Source organism: Endocarpon pusillum, assembly GCF_000464535.1.
Source record: "Endocarpon pusillum Z07020 unplaced genomic scaffold scaffold4993, whole genome shotgun sequence".
NCBI lineage: Eukaryota > Fungi > Ascomycota > Eurotiomycetes > Verrucariales > Verrucariaceae > Endocarpon > Endocarpon pusillum.
The window spans coordinates 113,064-130,777 of record NW_006916474.1 but is presented as its reverse complement, the minus strand read 5'-3'; the positions used below and the strand labels follow the sequence as shown (position 1 = coordinate 130,777).

Sequence of the window (17,714 nt, the reverse complement as noted above, 5' to 3'; positions counted from 1 at the left end):
GCAAGAAAGGTGCAGCTGGTGATTTGCCAGCAAGCCCTGAATTGGTCTTGCAGAGAGTTGGACAGTAGGGCCCCCCGAAAGGAAGCCCATGACGTGTTTCCCACCCGGGTGCTGCGGGACTTCACATTCCCAGGTTCAGGTGCCCCCCATTATCATGGAAGCTTCGAGAAGCTTCGATCTTCAGGGGCTGGCCTGGGCATACCCATGTCCCACTGCCACTGTTAGGCAACCCACTCCAGATGCCTGAATACTGGTTTGCGCAACCATCACCGCAATGGTAGCGACTGGTTCAAACAAGTCTGACATGTACGAGGCAACTCTATCTAGTACTGGGGCTGGAATCTCCTACGTGCTTGGTGGCTGTCTCTTCGGAGTATGATGCGACCGCCTCATCTTCAAGTTCGAGGTACTAAGTTAGAACTAGGTGCTCCATTTGCAAAGCCATGACAAAATGAATTTAAAATGTGCGCTTTCTGGTGGTATTAAATCCCTTCCATTAGGCCCAGGACGATCTTCAAGTCGTGGTTTCTCCTTTAAGTTCCCAAGGTTCCATGGTACTAATATAGATGCTTCTCTCCTTATGGTGAATATTACTCAGGCTGAGATAGTGCGTAAATTCCGACATCTGTAGCCGCTTTAGGCGCCACTGACGCCAACCGATTTCCATCCCCGCTCCAACCTAATTTGCCCTTTTGCTTCTCCTACAGATCACGTATTTTATGTGACTAATGTGCCTCGTATGGTTTCAAACCTAAGCATTTGATCCAAGAGCAGAATTTCAGAGAACCCTTCAGATTGCACCCCATCATGGCCGAAGTCGAAACCTCAACGCAACCTATCTCGCTATCCACAATCGATGCCTCTACTTCTCCCTCCAAAGAACCCTCTCAAGCTCTCACTACACAGGACGACGATGCTATCACTGAACCAGCACAGAAGAAGACCAAATTAATCCGACGTAAGCGTCGACCAGCCCGTCCCCAAGTCGACCCATCAACCATAACCTCTGAGCCTCCACCTCAGACAGGCACGATCTTCAACATCTGGTACAACAAATGGTCCGGTGGCGATCGCGAGGACGCCTATCTCTCAAAAACCGCCGCGAAGAATCGATGTAACATTAGCAAAGACAGTGGGTACACTCGCGCGGACAAAGCACCTGGTTCCTTTTTCTGCCTATTCTTCGCCAGAGGAATATGCCCAAAGGGTCACGAGTGTCAATATCTGCATCGACTTCCAACTTTGTTTGATGTATACAACCCAAACGTGGATTGCTTTGGGAGAGACAAGTTCTCGGACTACAGGGATGACATGGGCGGAGTGGGCAGTTTCATGAGACAGAATCGAACGCTATATTGTGGCAGGATACACGTCACAGACGATATCGAGGAAATTGTTGCAAGACATTTCGCGGAATGGGGTCAGGTTGACCGAATCAGGGTGCTTACCAGCCGAGGCGTAGCATTCATCACATACACAAATGAGGCCAACAGTCAGTTTGCGAAGGAAGCTATGGCGAACCAGGCGCTAGATCATAACGAAATTCTCAACGTGAGATGGGCAACTGTGGATCCAAATCCACTAGCGCAGAAGCGCGAGGCTGCGAGGATTGAAGAGCAAGCCGCAGAAGCTGTGCGACGGGCTTTACCTGCAGATTTCGTGGCGGAACTAGAAGGGAGGGAAACGCCGGATATGAAGAGGAGAAGGTTGGTGGAAAGCGGATTTGGTTTGGATGGATACGAAGCACCGGATGAAGTATGGCATGCCAGGAGCAAGGAACTGGAAGAAGCCAAGAAGCAAGAGCAGATCGGAGGAGTCGAAGAGAAGATGATGATTGAGAGTGCACCAATAATGGAATCACTCCGTCAGGAGCCAGGTGAATCCGAGAATGGTAATGGGATATTTTCAAGCTCGACCATTGCAAAGCTAAAGGTGTACACGGCTAACGGCACGCCAAGTACTGCAGCTACCTCGAGAGGGCCGAGCGGACCTCTAGTTGGATACGGCAGCGAGGAGGATAGCGACTGACCTCACAACGTTCAAATGCATCCCCTAATAACATCATGCCTTCCAAGCACTCACTATGCTCACCACATCCTCATCTGCCACCATATGCCCTAGGCCTACCCGTTGCGGAATGTGCTTAGCACTCGCTCCCCACACCAGGGCATATTTAAAGGTCTCCTTCAACGTCCGATGGATCTGATCGCACACGTCTTCTATCGAAGAGTTGTTCCGGACAATAAGTGCTTCGCTGAAGTCGGGCTCGACGCCTTGCCTGCGGGGGAGGTTTAGTTACCATGGCTATGACGGAGAGCAGTAAATAGTGAGAAGAAAGGAGCTCAATACCTTTTGGTGTATATACGCATCAGTCGTAATTCTTGCCAGCACCGCTCCACAACATCCTGGATGCCAAGGTCGAGTTCGCAGCTCATGACAACAGTGTTGGGCTCGCGGGCGAGTTGGTCGAGGAAGTCAAGCGAGACGGAGTCGATCTTGTTATAGACATATAGACTGACCGAACCATCAACACTGTTTCCGAGCTGTCGCAACGAAGACATCAAGCTGTAAAGTAGCAACTCACCAACGAATATACTTTCGATGATCCTTCATGATCACATCAATAAAATCATCCACTGTCGCATTCTCATCTCTGACCAGCACCTCGCAGTTGAGCATCTTGTAATCGCGTAGGATGTTGTAGACCATCTTCTCATCTAAGTTTTTGGGTGGCGCCTGGAACGTAATCTTCATGCCGCCGGCCTTCTTCTGCTTCAGGTAGATGTTTGGTGGGTCACGATTGAGGCGGATGCCAACGGCTTCGAGCTCTGCTTCGAGAAGAGCACGTTGCTCGGCCTTTTTTGTAGCATCCAGGACCATGAGGATAAGGTCCGAGGTCTGTGTACTTGTTGGTTAGTAATGGGCATTGTGAGGTGGTGCCCCTGAGTGCCAAGGTATTGAAGATGGTAGTAGAGGATGATATGAGCATACCTTTGCTGCTGAGATCACCTGCCTCCCTCTTCCCTTGCCTTCTGATGCACCCTCAATGATCCCAGGTAGATCAAGTATCTGGATCTCGGCGCCGCCGTACTCCAGTACGCCAGGAATGGCGGTCAGAGTGGTAAAGGAGTAAGCAGCAACCTCGGATTTGGTTTTGGTGATCTTCGAGAGAAAAGTGGACTTTCCCACAGAGGGGAAACCAACTAAAGCTATACGAGCATCGCCCGATTTGGAGACATCGAAGCCGGATCCGCCTCCTGAGCCGGCTCCTGGTGTAGGTTCGAGGAGTTGGGCACGGAGACGTGCAAGCTTGCTGAAGCGGAACGGGAAGTTAACACAGATCTTTGGAGCTCCAAAGACTCCATTCTGGCCGAGAAGAGTTTGGGTAGAGCTCATCGTACCCCTTCAAAAGTCCAAGATGATATTCTGGATTCACATGTCAACCCTGACATTTGTCTTGACTCGTGATGGCTGACCGGTCGCCTTATTTTCTGAAGCTGGTTAGTATGAAGCAGAAACAAGGTTGCGAAGCCAAACGAACTCTGTGTACGCCGCATCTCCTCCTCAATTCTGCAGGTCAGGTCAGCAATACAACGAGACCACTCGGCCTTGTGACTAACTCTTTGATCTTTTCCGTGATGTTCACCATCTTGCTAGTAAGCAGATATTCGAGATCAGGATTCCAGGTCCAAAAGTCGGGATGCCGCAGGGAGTAATTAGAGATTAACTGGGGATTGTAGAAAGATTTTCTGATTTTAACGTTGTGGAAACGACCGAGACACAGATCACAGTGGAGAATGATTTGGCATAGGAGCGCTGCAACAAAAGATAAGGCCGCTTTTACGTGAACAATGCCTTCGCAACCTTGAATGCTTACCTGACAATCTTGGCATCTAATGGCACCAACTGCCATAAATACAGGCAGTGATTTAGTATCTTCTCCATCCATGTAGAATGAACAACACCAAAATGAGTACATTGAAATCAATCTAGCGACGTGCAGCTTCGGCTGTATGTCGCTCTCGTCCTTGGGGGCATCTCTCTTATCACGCAAGTTAAGACAAGGAACGAGGGACAACCCGAAAATGACTGCCAAAAAGAAACATGGACCAAATATGGTGTCACCGGTTGGATCGGTGGGAGCGGCGACGACACATAATCAAGGCCCAACAGACTATGTCGAGATACAGCAAAATGAAGTTGCCGTCTTGCAGTCGATTTACATGGAGGACTTTCAGGAGGCTCAGGTTAAGGCAGCTGCATGGAGTGTATGTGCTATATATCCTAGGTTCTCTGTAATGCACTGATTGATTGTAATACAGAAATCCCCAGATATTGCTTTCAGACTACGGCTGAAGGCACATGCCGATCCAGAAATCACGACAACACTCTTTGTGCAGCTTCCTACAACATATCCGAAGACACTGCCTTTACTCAGACTAGAACATTACAACTGTGGTAACACAAAAGTTCTTGAAAGGGTGAAAGAGGTACTTGAATCTAAGCCGAAAGAATTACTCGGAAATGAGATGATATATGAGATAGCTTCCCTTGTTCAAGATATTCTGGAAGACGCTGCGACGGTCAAAGCGGAGAAAGAGGGCTTGCCGAGTCTCCAGGCTGAAAGGGTACTCCAACGCAACAATCTGGAACAGGAGCTGAAGCAGCAAGAGGAGGGACGGAAGCGACAAGAGGAGGAAGCAGTCGCTGAAGAGGACAGCTACCTTGTGGAACAAATCAGCAGAGAAATCAACAAACGAGAAATCAAAACACGGGCAGCGGAAAAGAACCACGCTACCAGACGAGGCAGTAGGATTGCTACAGAAGAGTCTGCTACATCGTCTCCCATGATATCGACGCTAGCATTTCCTCGTACTATGAAAATGACTGACAAAGGAGGCAACCTGATGACCTTCTCCAGCGTCACCTGCCTTCCACCACTGCTTTCCAGCCCTACGAAGCGGCTGTCACTCGCGATGCCACAAGCAGGAAACAGTTTTAACCTACCGATAATCATCGTGAAACATATCTATCTCCACGAAGACCCTTCTGAAAGCATTTCTTTTCGTCGCAAGATGACCGAGGTTGAAGAGCTTCTCAAAGAGATGGCTAGAGTTCGACATCCTAATGTTGTAGATCTGCTCGGGTTCAAAGTGGAGCGACACCTGAATGATTCAGATGGTGGCGTTGCTTCAGCAGCGGAATGGGAAGTCTCGATATTGACAGAATATACCCAGCGAGGCTCACTATCCGATGTGTTAGAGGCTTCCGGCAATGTTGAAGCACGTTTTATTCGCTCCTACACAAAGCAGATTTTGGACGCGCTTGAATTTTTCGATCAACACGGTTACGTGCATCCTACTATCTCACTCAACAACATACTATTCTTCCCTTCGATCACAGGTAAACCTACCATCAAAATTTCGGACGGTTACGGTCTTGCCATGAAGGACATGATCCTCAAGTCGCGCGCGAGGGCGAACTTCACATCTTCTGAGCTACCGCAGTGGACTGCTCCTGAACTGAATGATAAAGTCCCCAGAAGGAGCAACAAGACCTGCATCTGGGAGCTTGGCAGGGTTATTCTGGAGATGGTGCATGGGAAGCGAGTCGTGGAAGATTATACTTCACCACAAAACTACTTGAAGGAGAATGAGGAATATCACAACGATACTTTCAAGGCGTTTTTGGTCGACATCTTCCAACTAGACGTCAAGAGACGGTCTAAGGCTTTCGAGTTGCGTTCTTTCCAGATGATGCAGGAAGAAGGGGCGAAGCCTCTGTTTAGATCAGGTACCTCAATCGAGTCAGCCACGGCTCGTAGAAGTGAAGAGGTCTCTACTTTGGCCTTGGTGCCATCGCGCTTCAAACACGATTTCGAGGATGACCTAAGCGTTCTTGGCAAAGGAGGCTATGGTAAAGTTTTCAAAGCGAAGCATAGACTCGACGGACGTTTCTATGCCGTGAAGGAAGTAGTGTCCGATTCTCCAGAAGAACTACGAGAGATTCTGAGGGAAACGATCCTTCTCTCCCGCCTCAACCATCCATATGTTGTCCGCTACTTTAGCGCATGGATGGAAACAGAAGGTTCTACTTCCCTTGGAGTTCGACCGAGCAACAGGTCAAGCAATTCTAGCGATGGTAGCGATGCGAAAGGCCCATCTGTATCCCCAGACATTCAAGACGATATTCTCGATTTCAGCATACCCCATGATATGATGTCAACCAGCGGATTTAAAGACATTGTGTTTGGCTTCGACTCTGATGAAGTCGAAGAGGCTGGAAACACTGAGTCCAGCAATACTTCTGATTCAAAAACGATATCGTCTTCTGCAGACGACTCGGAAAGCCAAGGAAGGCATGGGAAGCGGATGAGCCAGCAAACCCAAGGACCTGCCGCAGTAGATCCCGTCCGAACGAAGCTCTACATCCAAATGGAATTCTGCGAGAACCGTACGCTAAGACACCTCATTAATGATAGTAGCTTGAGCAGCGTTGACGAAGGATGGCGTATCTTCCGGCAGGTACTTGACGGACTTTCGCATGTTCATAAAGTCGGAATTATTCATCGGGATTTGAAACCTGAGAACATTTTCATGGACAATGACAACAACCCTAGGATTGGGGATTTTGGCCTAGCAACAAGCGGGACTTTCGCTTCTGTGATGCGCCTCTCAGATACGGCACAGATAGCGGATTCTGACACTCGTAATATCGGTACTACGTTCTATGTTGCACCTGAATTGAGCTCTAACTCGAAAGGTTCAAAAGTGGACATGTACTCGTTGGGAATCATTTTCTTCGAGATATGCCATCCGAGAATGCTGGGCCAAGAGCGAGTGCTTGAACTGAACAAGATCCGGCAGAAGGCTTACGTGCTCCCGCCAATGTTCCAAGAGCCTGAATATTCGGTCCAAGGAGATATTATCAAGATGCTATTGACCCACCGTCCGAGCGAGCGCCCATCTGCAGCAGAGCTCTTCCGAAGCGGCAAGATTCCAGAGCCAGTCGAAGATGAGAAGCTTCGGAAGTTTGTGGCAGGCATGGCCGAGTCTGGTTCGTCAGAGTATCACAAGCTTGTGTCATCGTTATTCGCACAAAAGCCGAATCGAGTACAGGAGTTTGCATGGCATAGACAGATCCGTACTCCGCCCGCTGTTGATCAGCTCTTGATGGCTAATATGGTGCGAGAAAGGCTGGCCTCAATATTTCGCAGGCATGGTGCCGTTGAGGTCAAACGAAAGTTACTCTTCCCACGCTCCGAACACTACAAGACAGCAGCCAGCTTCCTAGACACCAATGGAAAACCGCTCCAACTGGCTTATGATCTTACGCTCCCCAACGCTCTTGCACTCTCCCACGCACATGCGCCATTTGAAAAGATCTTCACTTTCGGTAACGTTTATAGGGAGTCACTGCTTGGTGGAGAACCAAAAGAGATTGGAGAGATTGATTTCGATATCATCTCTTACACAACGAGTGACTTGGCCCTTAAAGAAGCCGAAGCCATCAAAGTTCTTGATGAGATCATTCAGGGATGTCCACCTCTGCAGTCGTCAATGCTCTGCTTTCACCTGAACCACTCCGATCTGCTCAATCTCGTTTTGGATTTTTGTAAAATTAAATCCGACCAGGAAATTGGTGTTAAGGAGGCGCTTTCGCGGCTGAACACCGCCAATTGGACTTTGGAGACGATTCGCAATGAACTGCAGGCTTCTACAAACATATCCTCAGCATCTCTGGAGGATCTGATGCGCTTCAATATTCGGGGGGAGTTGGATACTGTGCGCCGGAAGATCGAAGCAATATTCGGCAACTCAGATTATTTGGACCGCCTCGGCTCCATCTTCACCCGCATTGAGACCGTGGTCACCTACCTTCATCGTTTCCAAATAAAGACAAAGATATTTATACATCCTTTGAGCAGCTACAATGAGAAATTCTACCGAGGAAGCATTCTTTTCCAATGTCTATTGGAAGGGAAGCGGAAGTCGCTACTGGCAGTTGGGGGCCGTTACGATGCTCTCATTGCAGAACATGCCCTCCCCACTTCGGTTGAGAAGCCACGTGCAGTCGGGTTTCATTTACCCTGGGACGAACTGAACAGTCTCATGGCCCCAGACCAGAAGCGTACCAGCAAGAAGTTCCTCAAAGCTGAAGCCAGTGAGAACAGTTCCAGTTGGCGTCCCAGCCGCTGTGACGTTCTGGTCACCAGCTTTGACCCTAGCATTCTCCGCACAACTGGCATTGAGCTTGTGCAGCAACTATGGGCCAATGGCATCAGTGCGGAGCTCTCGAGGGACTTCTCTTCTATGGAAGAGCTCATGATCTCGTACAGAGGTGATCACCATGGATGGGTCGTACTTGTGCGTCATGACAGCAATTCTGTTGGAGAACGAGCGCTGAAAATTCGCAACATCGCGAAAAAGGAAGATACAGAGGTCAATGTGAACGAGGTTGCTGCTTGGTTGGTCGCTGAGATACGAGAAAGGGACTATCGTGAAGGACAGATAGTTGCAACTGTGCCACGACTACGTCGAGGTACCAGCCATGGTGAGACCCTCAGCGACAGCCGGGAGCCTGACGTCCGCATCCTTGCCACTCAACACAAGGGCAAGAAGCAGAACCGCCATGCCATTGTCGACGCGGCAGCTTCTCGCACACGCGAATTGACCGACTCCTTTCTCGCAGATGCACCAATTGCAGCAATTGAAACATCGGACGAAATCTTGGAAAGCATACGTGATACTCGACTCAACGATCCAGACAGCTGGCGTACAATGATTCAGGGCGCGCCGATCCAAGAACGTAAATACCTGCAGCAAGTGTTCGACCTCCTTTGTCAAATGGCAGAGACTGGGAAGAAGGGTGCGTTTGTCTTCAACCACCGAACTAGAGGGTGTATTTACTATGATTTCGGAGTGCACCGATAGACGGGAAAGGCATGTACATGAGCTGGGCATGTGGGCCATAGGGCCGAACATGAGTTATCGATAAACGATAGACATGATGGAGTTGTTGCATCAAAATGAACTTGGCGATGATACCCCTGGTTTTAATACTGTATATGGTCCTGAGGACCCATTGATCCTATATATGCAGTATCTAGATGTGTTTGTGTTACCTACTAACATGCTCCTGCTATGCCGTCAATAACGGGTCTATCGTCCGCCTCGCCTAACCTACTCTTCAAAAACTCCAAGTAAAATAGCAGCCACGCCCTCCCTCGCAGCTCCTAACGAGCCCGGGGAAACCAAGCATAAGCATACGGTGGCCCCGGCAGGATCTTGACCACCCGCCTCACCTCCCGAGGCCATCCGCTTCGTGCTCATGAAGCTCGTATCACCCCAACAAACTATCCGCCGTCCCACCCGTAAACAGCGCTGCTAAAAGGTCTACTCGTCAGATCCGCATAAAGAATGGCGGGATGGAAGGATGTTTCTAACTCCTCCATCAGAACCTTCCCGGTTAGAAAAAGGGGCTTTCCTTACCCGTAATGTGAAGAAATTCTCCAGACCATCATGCGCTTCAAAAAACCACGTAGCCATCACCCATAACTACTTTGGTTTCGCCTATATTAGGATTGATTTAATAGCTGGCTTTGTTCGAGGTCGCGATCAACGGAGAGGGCCGTCGGGCCACCGACAGAATCGAATGAGATGTACGATATATTCAATCCGGCCTTAATGTCCGCAGTTGCACTCCCAAGAAAGTTGGGAATTCAGACCATGATTTGGCGGGTTATGGAACTAAGGCGCTGTATACTGATCGGTAGTCTGAGTTCAGATGCCATTATGTTGTGATACTAACTCAGTCTTGTGCTACCAACGGGCACTGCTTGTGGTCCCTAGGGGTACAGTAAGTAAGCTCTCCTCCAAGACCACGCTCTTAGAGGTCCTTACTGCTTGCAGTAGCAGGCCCTTTCAAATTACTACATTGACTAGGAATTGCCATTGCCGTTACAGATCCAAAGGCGCTATGTGATACTCTTGCTGAGCTGTGAGAGGCGCTCTTGGCCAGTTGATTTCGCTTGATCGCGGCTATCTACCTGCGTTTTGAATTGATTGACATCGTGTGCAATCCAGAGAGCCTTCTGCTGTACGCATATAACTTTTCCTTACTCAACTCCCTGATAAATCAACTGAACAACGTGCTGTTTTATTCAATCAGAGCGCCGTCCGGCAACTACTAACGTGATTCCAGACGCTGCATGGCCGACCACTCGGTCAGAAAGCTGTGTCAGGGCAAGTACAACAGCCACGTTCAATGGGCAATCATGGCTTCTTGCCCCGCTGTACCAAGCCCTAATCACAATCGTCAAACTGATTGTATTGACGGAACCTATATTTGGACTTTATCTCGTTGCGCAAGAGATTCGTAACTACTATTACCAGTTGATTGTATGCTGCCGCAAGCTTTCCTACCTACACCACTTCGAGTTGTACCCCACAACCGGGCATCATCCAGTTGTTCCTGGAGGCCGCAGCTAGGGGGCCAAATGCTCTCCTGGCCCTCCTTCGGGCACGCTCTGACCCCGCAGCCCTGCAGCTTTTCGCTAAGTCGTAAGGCCCCTGCGCACCAAACCCACACGTAGCCCCCCCACTGTCTACGCTACACAAGCCCACTCAAAAACGGTAATAAAACCCTCCTCATCTTATCCTTTGTGACCTTCCTATCTTTCATACCAGCCGGCCTCCTGATCATAGCCTCGGCAAAGATGTCTGCGTAGGCATGCTCTATTGCCTGTCTACGCTTCTTCGCTGCTTCTTCTTTTGATGATGATGTTGGCTCTTCAGATGTGTTGGTGGCAGGTTTGGTGCGGCGGAATGAGGAGAGTATAGAGATCTGCGATCGTGTTGTCGTAGGGGAAGTGGGGCTAGACGGAGCAAGCTGTTGTTGAAGCTCGCTACTGCTGGTGTTGGTGGTGGTGGTGGTGAAGTGAGTGGATGCAGATGAAACTCGAGGAGACTGAATTGAGTCGGCACTGATGACTGTTGGTTGGGAGGAAGATAGAGGGGCGATTTCGTTGGCAATCTTAGCAAGCATGAACATGATAAATGTGAAGGCTACGTTGTGGACTGGTGCCGAGGACAAGATTTCGAGGATCCAGGATTGCGGGTCTGTGTCTGTCGATATGGATTTACTTGCTGTGTTCATGTGCAAGTCGAGCTGCGACCAGAGTTCCGTGGTGATGATGCCGTCTTGAAGTGAATGGAGGAAAGTGACGAGCGTTTCGGCTAGGACTTCCAGGCGGTGCAGGGTTGATATTTCTTCACCGAAGTGTGAGGTCAACGGAGCGCCTGTATCCAAAGCTTCGGCAGCAGCAGCCAAAAGGTGGGAGCGTTCCTGTGAAGAGACCAAAGTCCAAGATTGTGGTTCGAATGGCCAGCCATTACCAAATGGCTCCTGCTTCCATGGCGGTTGTGAAGCACCGTCTCCATGTGTCATGTCCCATTCAGCCACTGCTCGTTGCGTTAGATCCTGCACAGTCTCTGTAAGTGCAAATAATTCGCGAGGCGCAGAAACCTTATGCCGTTCAATCGATTCCTGGGCGTCATCGAGATTGTGCAGATCTGCCGCACTCTCTTGATGATTCCGCTGCATTTGCCGGATGCCACCTTCTGGCAACAAGACGAGCTCCTCGAGGGTTCTGCAGAAAGACGACTGCATCCAACGTGCGACAAGAGGAATAAAGTGATCTCTGCCATCCTTGACACGTAGGACTAAGATGTCATCGAGCCGGATCTTTCCTTCATTGAGCTTTCGAACCAGTTTAAACTTCCGCACCTCGGCAGAAAGATGGACGTATCTTGTTTCGCCTGGCTGGAGAGTGTATTCCTGTAGCGCATTTCGGTTGGAGTTCTTGTTATCGCTGTTTCCATCGACTTCTAAATGAAGCCATGGGGGGGTAATCGAATCTTTCTGACCATCTCCTATCGGTCGGTCAACGAAAAGAAAAGTGGCTACTACGCCGCCGGTATTCGCCACGGTCAGCCCGGCGGACTTGGGAACGCCATATCTGATTGCGCCAAAGTTGACGCCGTTATTTTCGGTTGGTTCTGCCGAGTCGTCAGCTTTATAATTCAAGGCTTGCGGCTGATTGTCCACTACCACAGTCACGCCTGGCCGGCCTTCGTTCTCTTGCTTGTCAAGCTCACGAGCAACATCTTGATGCACTTTCGCCTTCAGCTCCGGCACGACAGCTTCATACGTGATGGTGAAAACCGCATCCAGGGGTTTGTGATCAGATGAAAGCACCCTTTGATGTGAGCCATAATGTTCCAGAGAGATCGCTTCATCCGGACCGTGTCGACCTGGCCCAAGCTCTGATTCGGTTGCCGCGTCTTCATCCTCGTTATAATCGTCTCCGGGCGCGTATCCAGGGGTACCGGGAAAGCCCGGAGTTCCAGGATCAGAGTCAAAGATGACATCTTCGTCTGGCTCGTCTAAGCCTCTTTGCTTCATTTCAGCATCCCTCTTTTTCGCTTCGTCTTCCTCTTTCCATTTCCTTTCAGCCTCAATACGGTCTTGCCGAGACCGATACAAGATGCGATCACACCAGCTTGGGCCCCTCTTCTTATCACCAGAATCAAACATACCAACACTGCCAACATCATATTTATACGTTGGAAGGAAATTGATCTCTCCTTCCCTCCAGCCCTCATGAAATGCTTTGTGCTTTTTCTGTTGATCGTGAAGCTGATCATGGACCAGCAGAGATCGCAAAGTGGTGTGCAGAGAGGCGGGATCGGACCCAGGACTCAGAGGAAGACCGTCTCCTTCGTCCTCTGAAGAGTCCTTTGAGCCTTTCGAATGTTGCGAAGCATTTTCGGCACTGATCGAGGAGGAATCCTGATCTGCAGAAATGTAGCCAAGCTCGCTGTCGATCTTGCGTTTCGATTTGTTGTTTAGATCATACTCATTTCTTGTGTGCAGTAGCAAAAGCCGTCTCACGTCCTCTGGTGGTATGTCGTCTAAACGATAGTTCAAATCACCGAACCAAAATGCAAAATCTTCGTCCCCTATTGCATCACCGTATTCCTCCACGACTTCGGCACCATCGGTGATTGGGTTAAATCTTACGCGACTCAGTATTTGACCAACATCCCAATTGCGCCTGTCAAGAGCAGCTTTGTCTGCTCCAGCAGCAAGGTGGCAATTGACGAATACGAGGCGGGTGGTCTCTCCGAGAATAAGTCGTGCACAGACAGCACCTTTGTTTCTCAAATACCCTAAAAGCCCTGTTCCAACACTGGTGCTACTCACTGAGCTAATGCAAGGAGCAAGCTCAGCTGATGCATATACCAGGAGATATAATCCAGACATTTGCTGCTCGACTATAAGTTTGTAACCCTGGGGCAGAGCCTCTTTCAACGCAGCTTTCCACTTCTTGCCTGGGAATGGGTCTGCAAATGGACGTAGAGCTTCAGAGGCAGAATTTATGTCGACTATTTCCTGTAGGCCTAAAACGTAGAGGTCGATGTCCTCCCCTGCTGCTACTGCTGGTACGTCGTCCTTGGGAATCGTGGATTTCTTCTTCGTCCTTCTCAACTCCTGATCTTCAACAGATTCAATATTCTCTTCTCCAGCGCTTGTATCGGTCTGCTCCTTTGCAGAGAGCTCTGACAAGTTCTCGTCGAGTCCCTTGATCCCCTTGCCCTCAATGAACCACGCACCGATGTCCAACTCCGTCCCGCTGAGCGCTGCGACATTCCACGTGCCCACCTTGACTCTGATCGTCTTCTTTTTGACGTACTCAGACCTTCTCGCCTTGACTGCGAGCGATAAGGATTGGGGCGCAGAGATTGCCTCTGGGTTCTGCTCGCTGTTCGGAGAAGATGGAAAAGCGCCGGGTGTGCTGTGCATCGGTGGCTGAGGAGAAGCATCTCGACTGTGGTGGGATGACATGCTTTGAAGCCTTTGCTCTGAGCTTTCATACGTAGGTATATGGGTCAACAAAGCTACAGCGAAGAGAGCGCCATGCACCTTGACGTTAGACCTGTGTACTCGTCACGATGGTAGTATACTCCACCACCTGCGCCTGGTACCATGTGACTTTGCAGGACTGATTCATTTTGAAGCTGGTTAACGTGTTAATGAGGCGGGGCTTCTTGGTTCTAGACCCCTTGCTTCCTTGCGGACGCCTCATCCGCCCCTAAGGAATGGAGCCAACGCTCACGGGCAGCTGATAATGAATTGCTGACCTAAGCTAGCAGGTCTCTTAGAGAGCCAATGAACGGTGCATAATAGCTTTCCCTTGCATACATAGTATAGTTGATATTGCTAACCTGAGGCCCAGAGTGCCTACCACTCCTGCTCAACATGGAACGGCAGTGTTGTCGGCCAAATGCTTTGCATTAAGTAGGAGCAAAAACAGGAAGGAACGCTGCCTATTTCGTTCTAACGAATGACCCACAAGCTAATTACGTCATTATACAGGAAAATTAGTTGGCCCCTCGCTAGTGGCCAGCTAGATAACAGATATGGAGCGCCACAGAAAGTTAGTCAGCAAGAAATTTACAACACCTGGTGCTTACCCAGCCTGCGCCGCTTTAAATCAATTTACCCTCCTTATGGAGTACCCTCGACTTAATCGTAGAAATCGTGTGAAGGAATTTGGAATCGCTGAACTGCGTGGGAAGCCTTACTTAACCAGCACCACCATTTCAGGGATATCCAGCTGTTCTGCAGAGGTCATCAAATCAGAACAAGTGCTCTTTAAGTGACTCAAGCGTTCCTAACAAATTTGCATGGAAGTACTGTGATTCTCGCGGTTATGAGGCCGTGGCCAAAAGCGCTCTGTATCTTCCGAGAACTCAGTGTCATCGTCTCGTGAGGACTTCTTCACATTCCATTTTGATCTCTGAGTCGCCCTCGAAAGTCACTATGTTAAAGACAATACATTAGCTCCAGCCAGAAGGCAGTGGACATCTTCCAAAGCTCTAGAGTCACTTGTACAATTCGCTCCAACTCTAAAAGTGTAGAAAGTTGCGTACGCTCAAAATTTAGTGACGGTTCTCTGTTTCCACCATCTGTCTCGTCGTCTATACATAGTCAAGGTACCGGTTCTCTCGTACGCCCCTTTTACTTTCTTGGATTTAGTCAGTATCAGCCCGTCCGAAAGTTCACTTCCGCGCCTCGCGATCATCAGACAAAGCACCTCTCCCAGGTACGGCGACGAACCCTCACCTAGATTCCTATTTGGTCTAAGGTCCAGAAACTCATTCTGCAAGCCACCACTGGCAAGCCCTGCCGATCAGAGAATAGTGCCGCCGGTACATTCTGTGAACTCATGCTGGAGGATGTCTGTCTTTGCTGGTGCGGTGGTAGTGACTGAGGCTGATGCGACGGTCCCATATCTATCCGCGCTATTACGCACGCAATCGACTTTAACGACTTTGACCACAGGTATTCGATCTCTGTCCATTCGGTGCCTTTGACGATCCCCATTATGGATATCCAGGACTATGTTGGCCCGTACTCCAATGGCTTCCAAGGGTAATCCTCAGGGTCCACGAGGTCGTACGTCCTCCAGAGAAGGGCGATAGCCAGTTGGCGTTCCCATAACCCAGCATGGCATTCTCCCAACTCCTCAGAGTGTGTTACTTTTGCGAGGCCAGGGATCGCTGGAACTGGTCGGTCGGTGACGCTAACGAGTCTATGCTTTGAGACGCGTTTGACGCGCGACTCCCAACTGTTAACTATGTTGTGCACTTTGCTTCTTTCGCATGATGTCGACTGTAAGTTGCTAAAGTGCCGGTGCATAAACTTTGCCAGCGCAGATATCGCTGGAAGTCGATCGGTGAGTCGAGTAAGTCTACGCTGCGAGAAGGTTTCGACGAATGACCACCAGAATTCGACGGCGCTGGGTGGGCTCATTGTTCCACCTGATGTCGGCTCCAAGGCGTTAGAATACCGTTGCAGAAGTTGTGGGTCGTTCCTGTAATCCGTCCAGGCTAGTCTCTCACATTCACACGTCAACTGACTTGCGCAGGCCCAGTACATTTCGTTTGTGGTGAAATGGACGATCCGAGTGGCCATGCGCTGCTCCTGGAAGCACCATGCCCTGTTGAAGGTCGGATCCGAGTGGAATGAAGTGTGTTCATCTCTTTGGTCATCGTTGATACCATCCTTGACAAGATTGGGGATTGGCTTGGCGAAAACGCAATCTGTGCTATGTGCCTGACGTTTCCATGTTGGTATTCTTATCGTTGTTAAAGCATAGAATGTCTCCTTGAGAAAGCCTGCTTCCACGCCCTGCCCCGAGTCTGCTGATATGACCGAAGCTGCAGACGTATAAATGTTGCCTATCTGGCAGGATTGCTCGGCAAAGTCCTCGGCATCCTGCTGAATGATACACAGTGAACCGACCCCCAAATGTACTCGTATCCGAGCATCAAGGTCAGATCAATGTCCTGTTGGAAAGTCTTCGGCACCACCGACCAGGAATTAGTGTCAGATGATCTGAGAGATTCACCTTTGTAGTTTTTAAGACCGTGGAGGTCCCCCACAATAGCTCAATGCTACAATAATCAATCATCTCAGAATGAGACTTATATAAATGTTTGTTGCAGGGTGAGCTTATGCTGACAAGCCGGTCTGGTGCGAAAGCCGGACGACGCATCACTGTGCTTTTACACTTGTCGTGATCTTGCAGGCACGTTGAAAGCCAGCCGCGAATCGATAGGCGTGAAGTCTCGGAATACGGATCCCGTTCAATTTGGCTACGCATGTCAAAGTGCAAACCGAGCCAACCACCAAGCCATGGCGAGCGTATGCCTTGTCAGTGGGTTATATACTATTAGTAGAAGAGTGCAGATGGAACTTATCTTGGACAAATAACTCCGCAGCATATAGTCTCTGGTCCCGAATTTTATTCTGGCCGTTATAGTCATTAGTCAAGCACACGGGTGCTAGATCCCGTCCCGCCTCCTCGATCAATCTGGATGATGGTACAGTTTTCGATGGCCCTAAGTCCTTCTTCTACCACCACAGCCGCATTTTCAAGGGCATCGGGATCGGCGTCAGTTATATAAGGACGAAGGGCGCCGAAGAATACATGACAGATTTAACAAGTACTATTTCTTGCTAAGACTTGCAACTGTCGAAGAGGTATTTTCGACACTGTGAGGGCAGCTTTCTTTTACCTTGCCCTGGCGGACGTCTTTGCTCCTACTCGAGGAACCTTCCCAGTAACCAAATGGCAAGTACGTAGCAAGTGCAGCATTGAGGTACACATGTGGCCACGCAATCCCTCGGAGTTAAATCTTTATATGTTTGAACTTCATCCCTGCCTAAGATAAGGCGGTGGAAGGGGTATGGAAAAGATGAACCAACCGTGTCTTCGGCATCGAATGGTCGGTGGCGAAAGCAGAGTTTAGTCTTTTGCAAGTCTTCTTAGTTGGTTGAAGAAGAACGATGCCTTACGGCCAAACTGGTGGTTTGAGGAGTGATGGAGAGGAAGGTACTACGGACATAAAAAGAGAGATGTCAAATCGTTGTATGAATAGCAACGTTCACGTGGTCTGTCCTAGCGCGTTTCTCTTGCCATTCCGTAACTACGGCGGACTGTTACGACCAAACGGCCATTGGCCGTTTGGTCGTAACAGTCCGCCGTACTATCAAGCATTGGGAATGCGGAGAGCCACGTGTTACAGTATGCGACGCGAGTGAGCGTAGAGCGGCCTCACCCGAATCCGAAGCTGAGTGAGTTC

The 17,714-nt window shown here is 49.6% G+C and overlaps 5 protein-coding genes across 5 annotated transcripts; 2 read left to right on the top strand and 3 right to left on the bottom strand.

Moving 5' to 3' along the window:
- Window positions 1-807: 807 nt before the first annotated feature.
- EPUS_00281 (Pre-mRNA-splicing factor cwc2) lies at window positions 808-2,028 on the top strand (the record flags this gene model as incomplete). Its single annotated transcript, XM_007805938.1, has 1 exon — window positions 808-2,028. One exon carries the CDS (start codon window positions 808-810, stop codon window positions 2,026-2,028), a length of 1,221 nt encoding a protein of 406 aa, XP_007804129.1.
- Window positions 2,029-2,061: 33 nt separating this feature from the next.
- Window positions 2,062-3,396, bottom strand: EPUS_00280 (Ribosome-interacting GTPase 2; the record flags this gene model as incomplete). The annotated part of the gene is made up of 4 exons (XM_007805937.1): window positions 2,062-2,278; window positions 2,350-2,514; window positions 2,585-2,898; window positions 2,992-3,396. The coding sequence occupies 4 exons, from the start codon at window positions 3,394-3,396 to the stop codon at window positions 2,062-2,064; spliced, it is 1,101 nt and encodes a 366-aa protein (XP_007804128.1).
- Window positions 3,397-4,085: 689 nt separating this feature from the next.
- On the top strand, window positions 4,086-8,933 carry EPUS_00279 (uncharacterized protein; the record flags this gene model as incomplete). The annotated part of the gene is made up of 2 exons (XM_007805936.1): window positions 4,086-4,268; window positions 4,323-8,933. 2 exons carry the CDS (start codon window positions 4,086-4,088, stop codon window positions 8,931-8,933), a joined length of 4,794 nt encoding a protein of 1,597 aa, XP_007804127.1.
- Window positions 8,934-10,611: 1,678 nt separating this feature from the next.
- Window positions 10,612-13,908, bottom strand: EPUS_00278 (uncharacterized protein; the record flags this gene model as incomplete). The annotated part of the gene is made up of 1 exon (XM_007805935.1): window positions 10,612-13,908. The coding sequence occupies one exon, from the start codon at window positions 13,906-13,908 to the stop codon at window positions 10,612-10,614; it is 3,297 nt and encodes a 1,098-aa protein (XP_007804126.1).
- A 1,557-nt stretch (window positions 13,909-15,465) lies between these two features.
- Window positions 15,466-16,540, bottom strand: EPUS_00277 (uncharacterized protein; the record flags this gene model as incomplete). Its single annotated transcript, XM_007805934.1, has 2 exons — window positions 15,466-16,382; window positions 16,444-16,540. The coding sequence occupies 2 exons, from the start codon at window positions 16,538-16,540 to the stop codon at window positions 15,466-15,468; spliced, it is 1,014 nt and encodes a 337-aa protein (XP_007804125.1).
- Window positions 16,541-17,714: the final 1,174 nt, after the last annotated feature.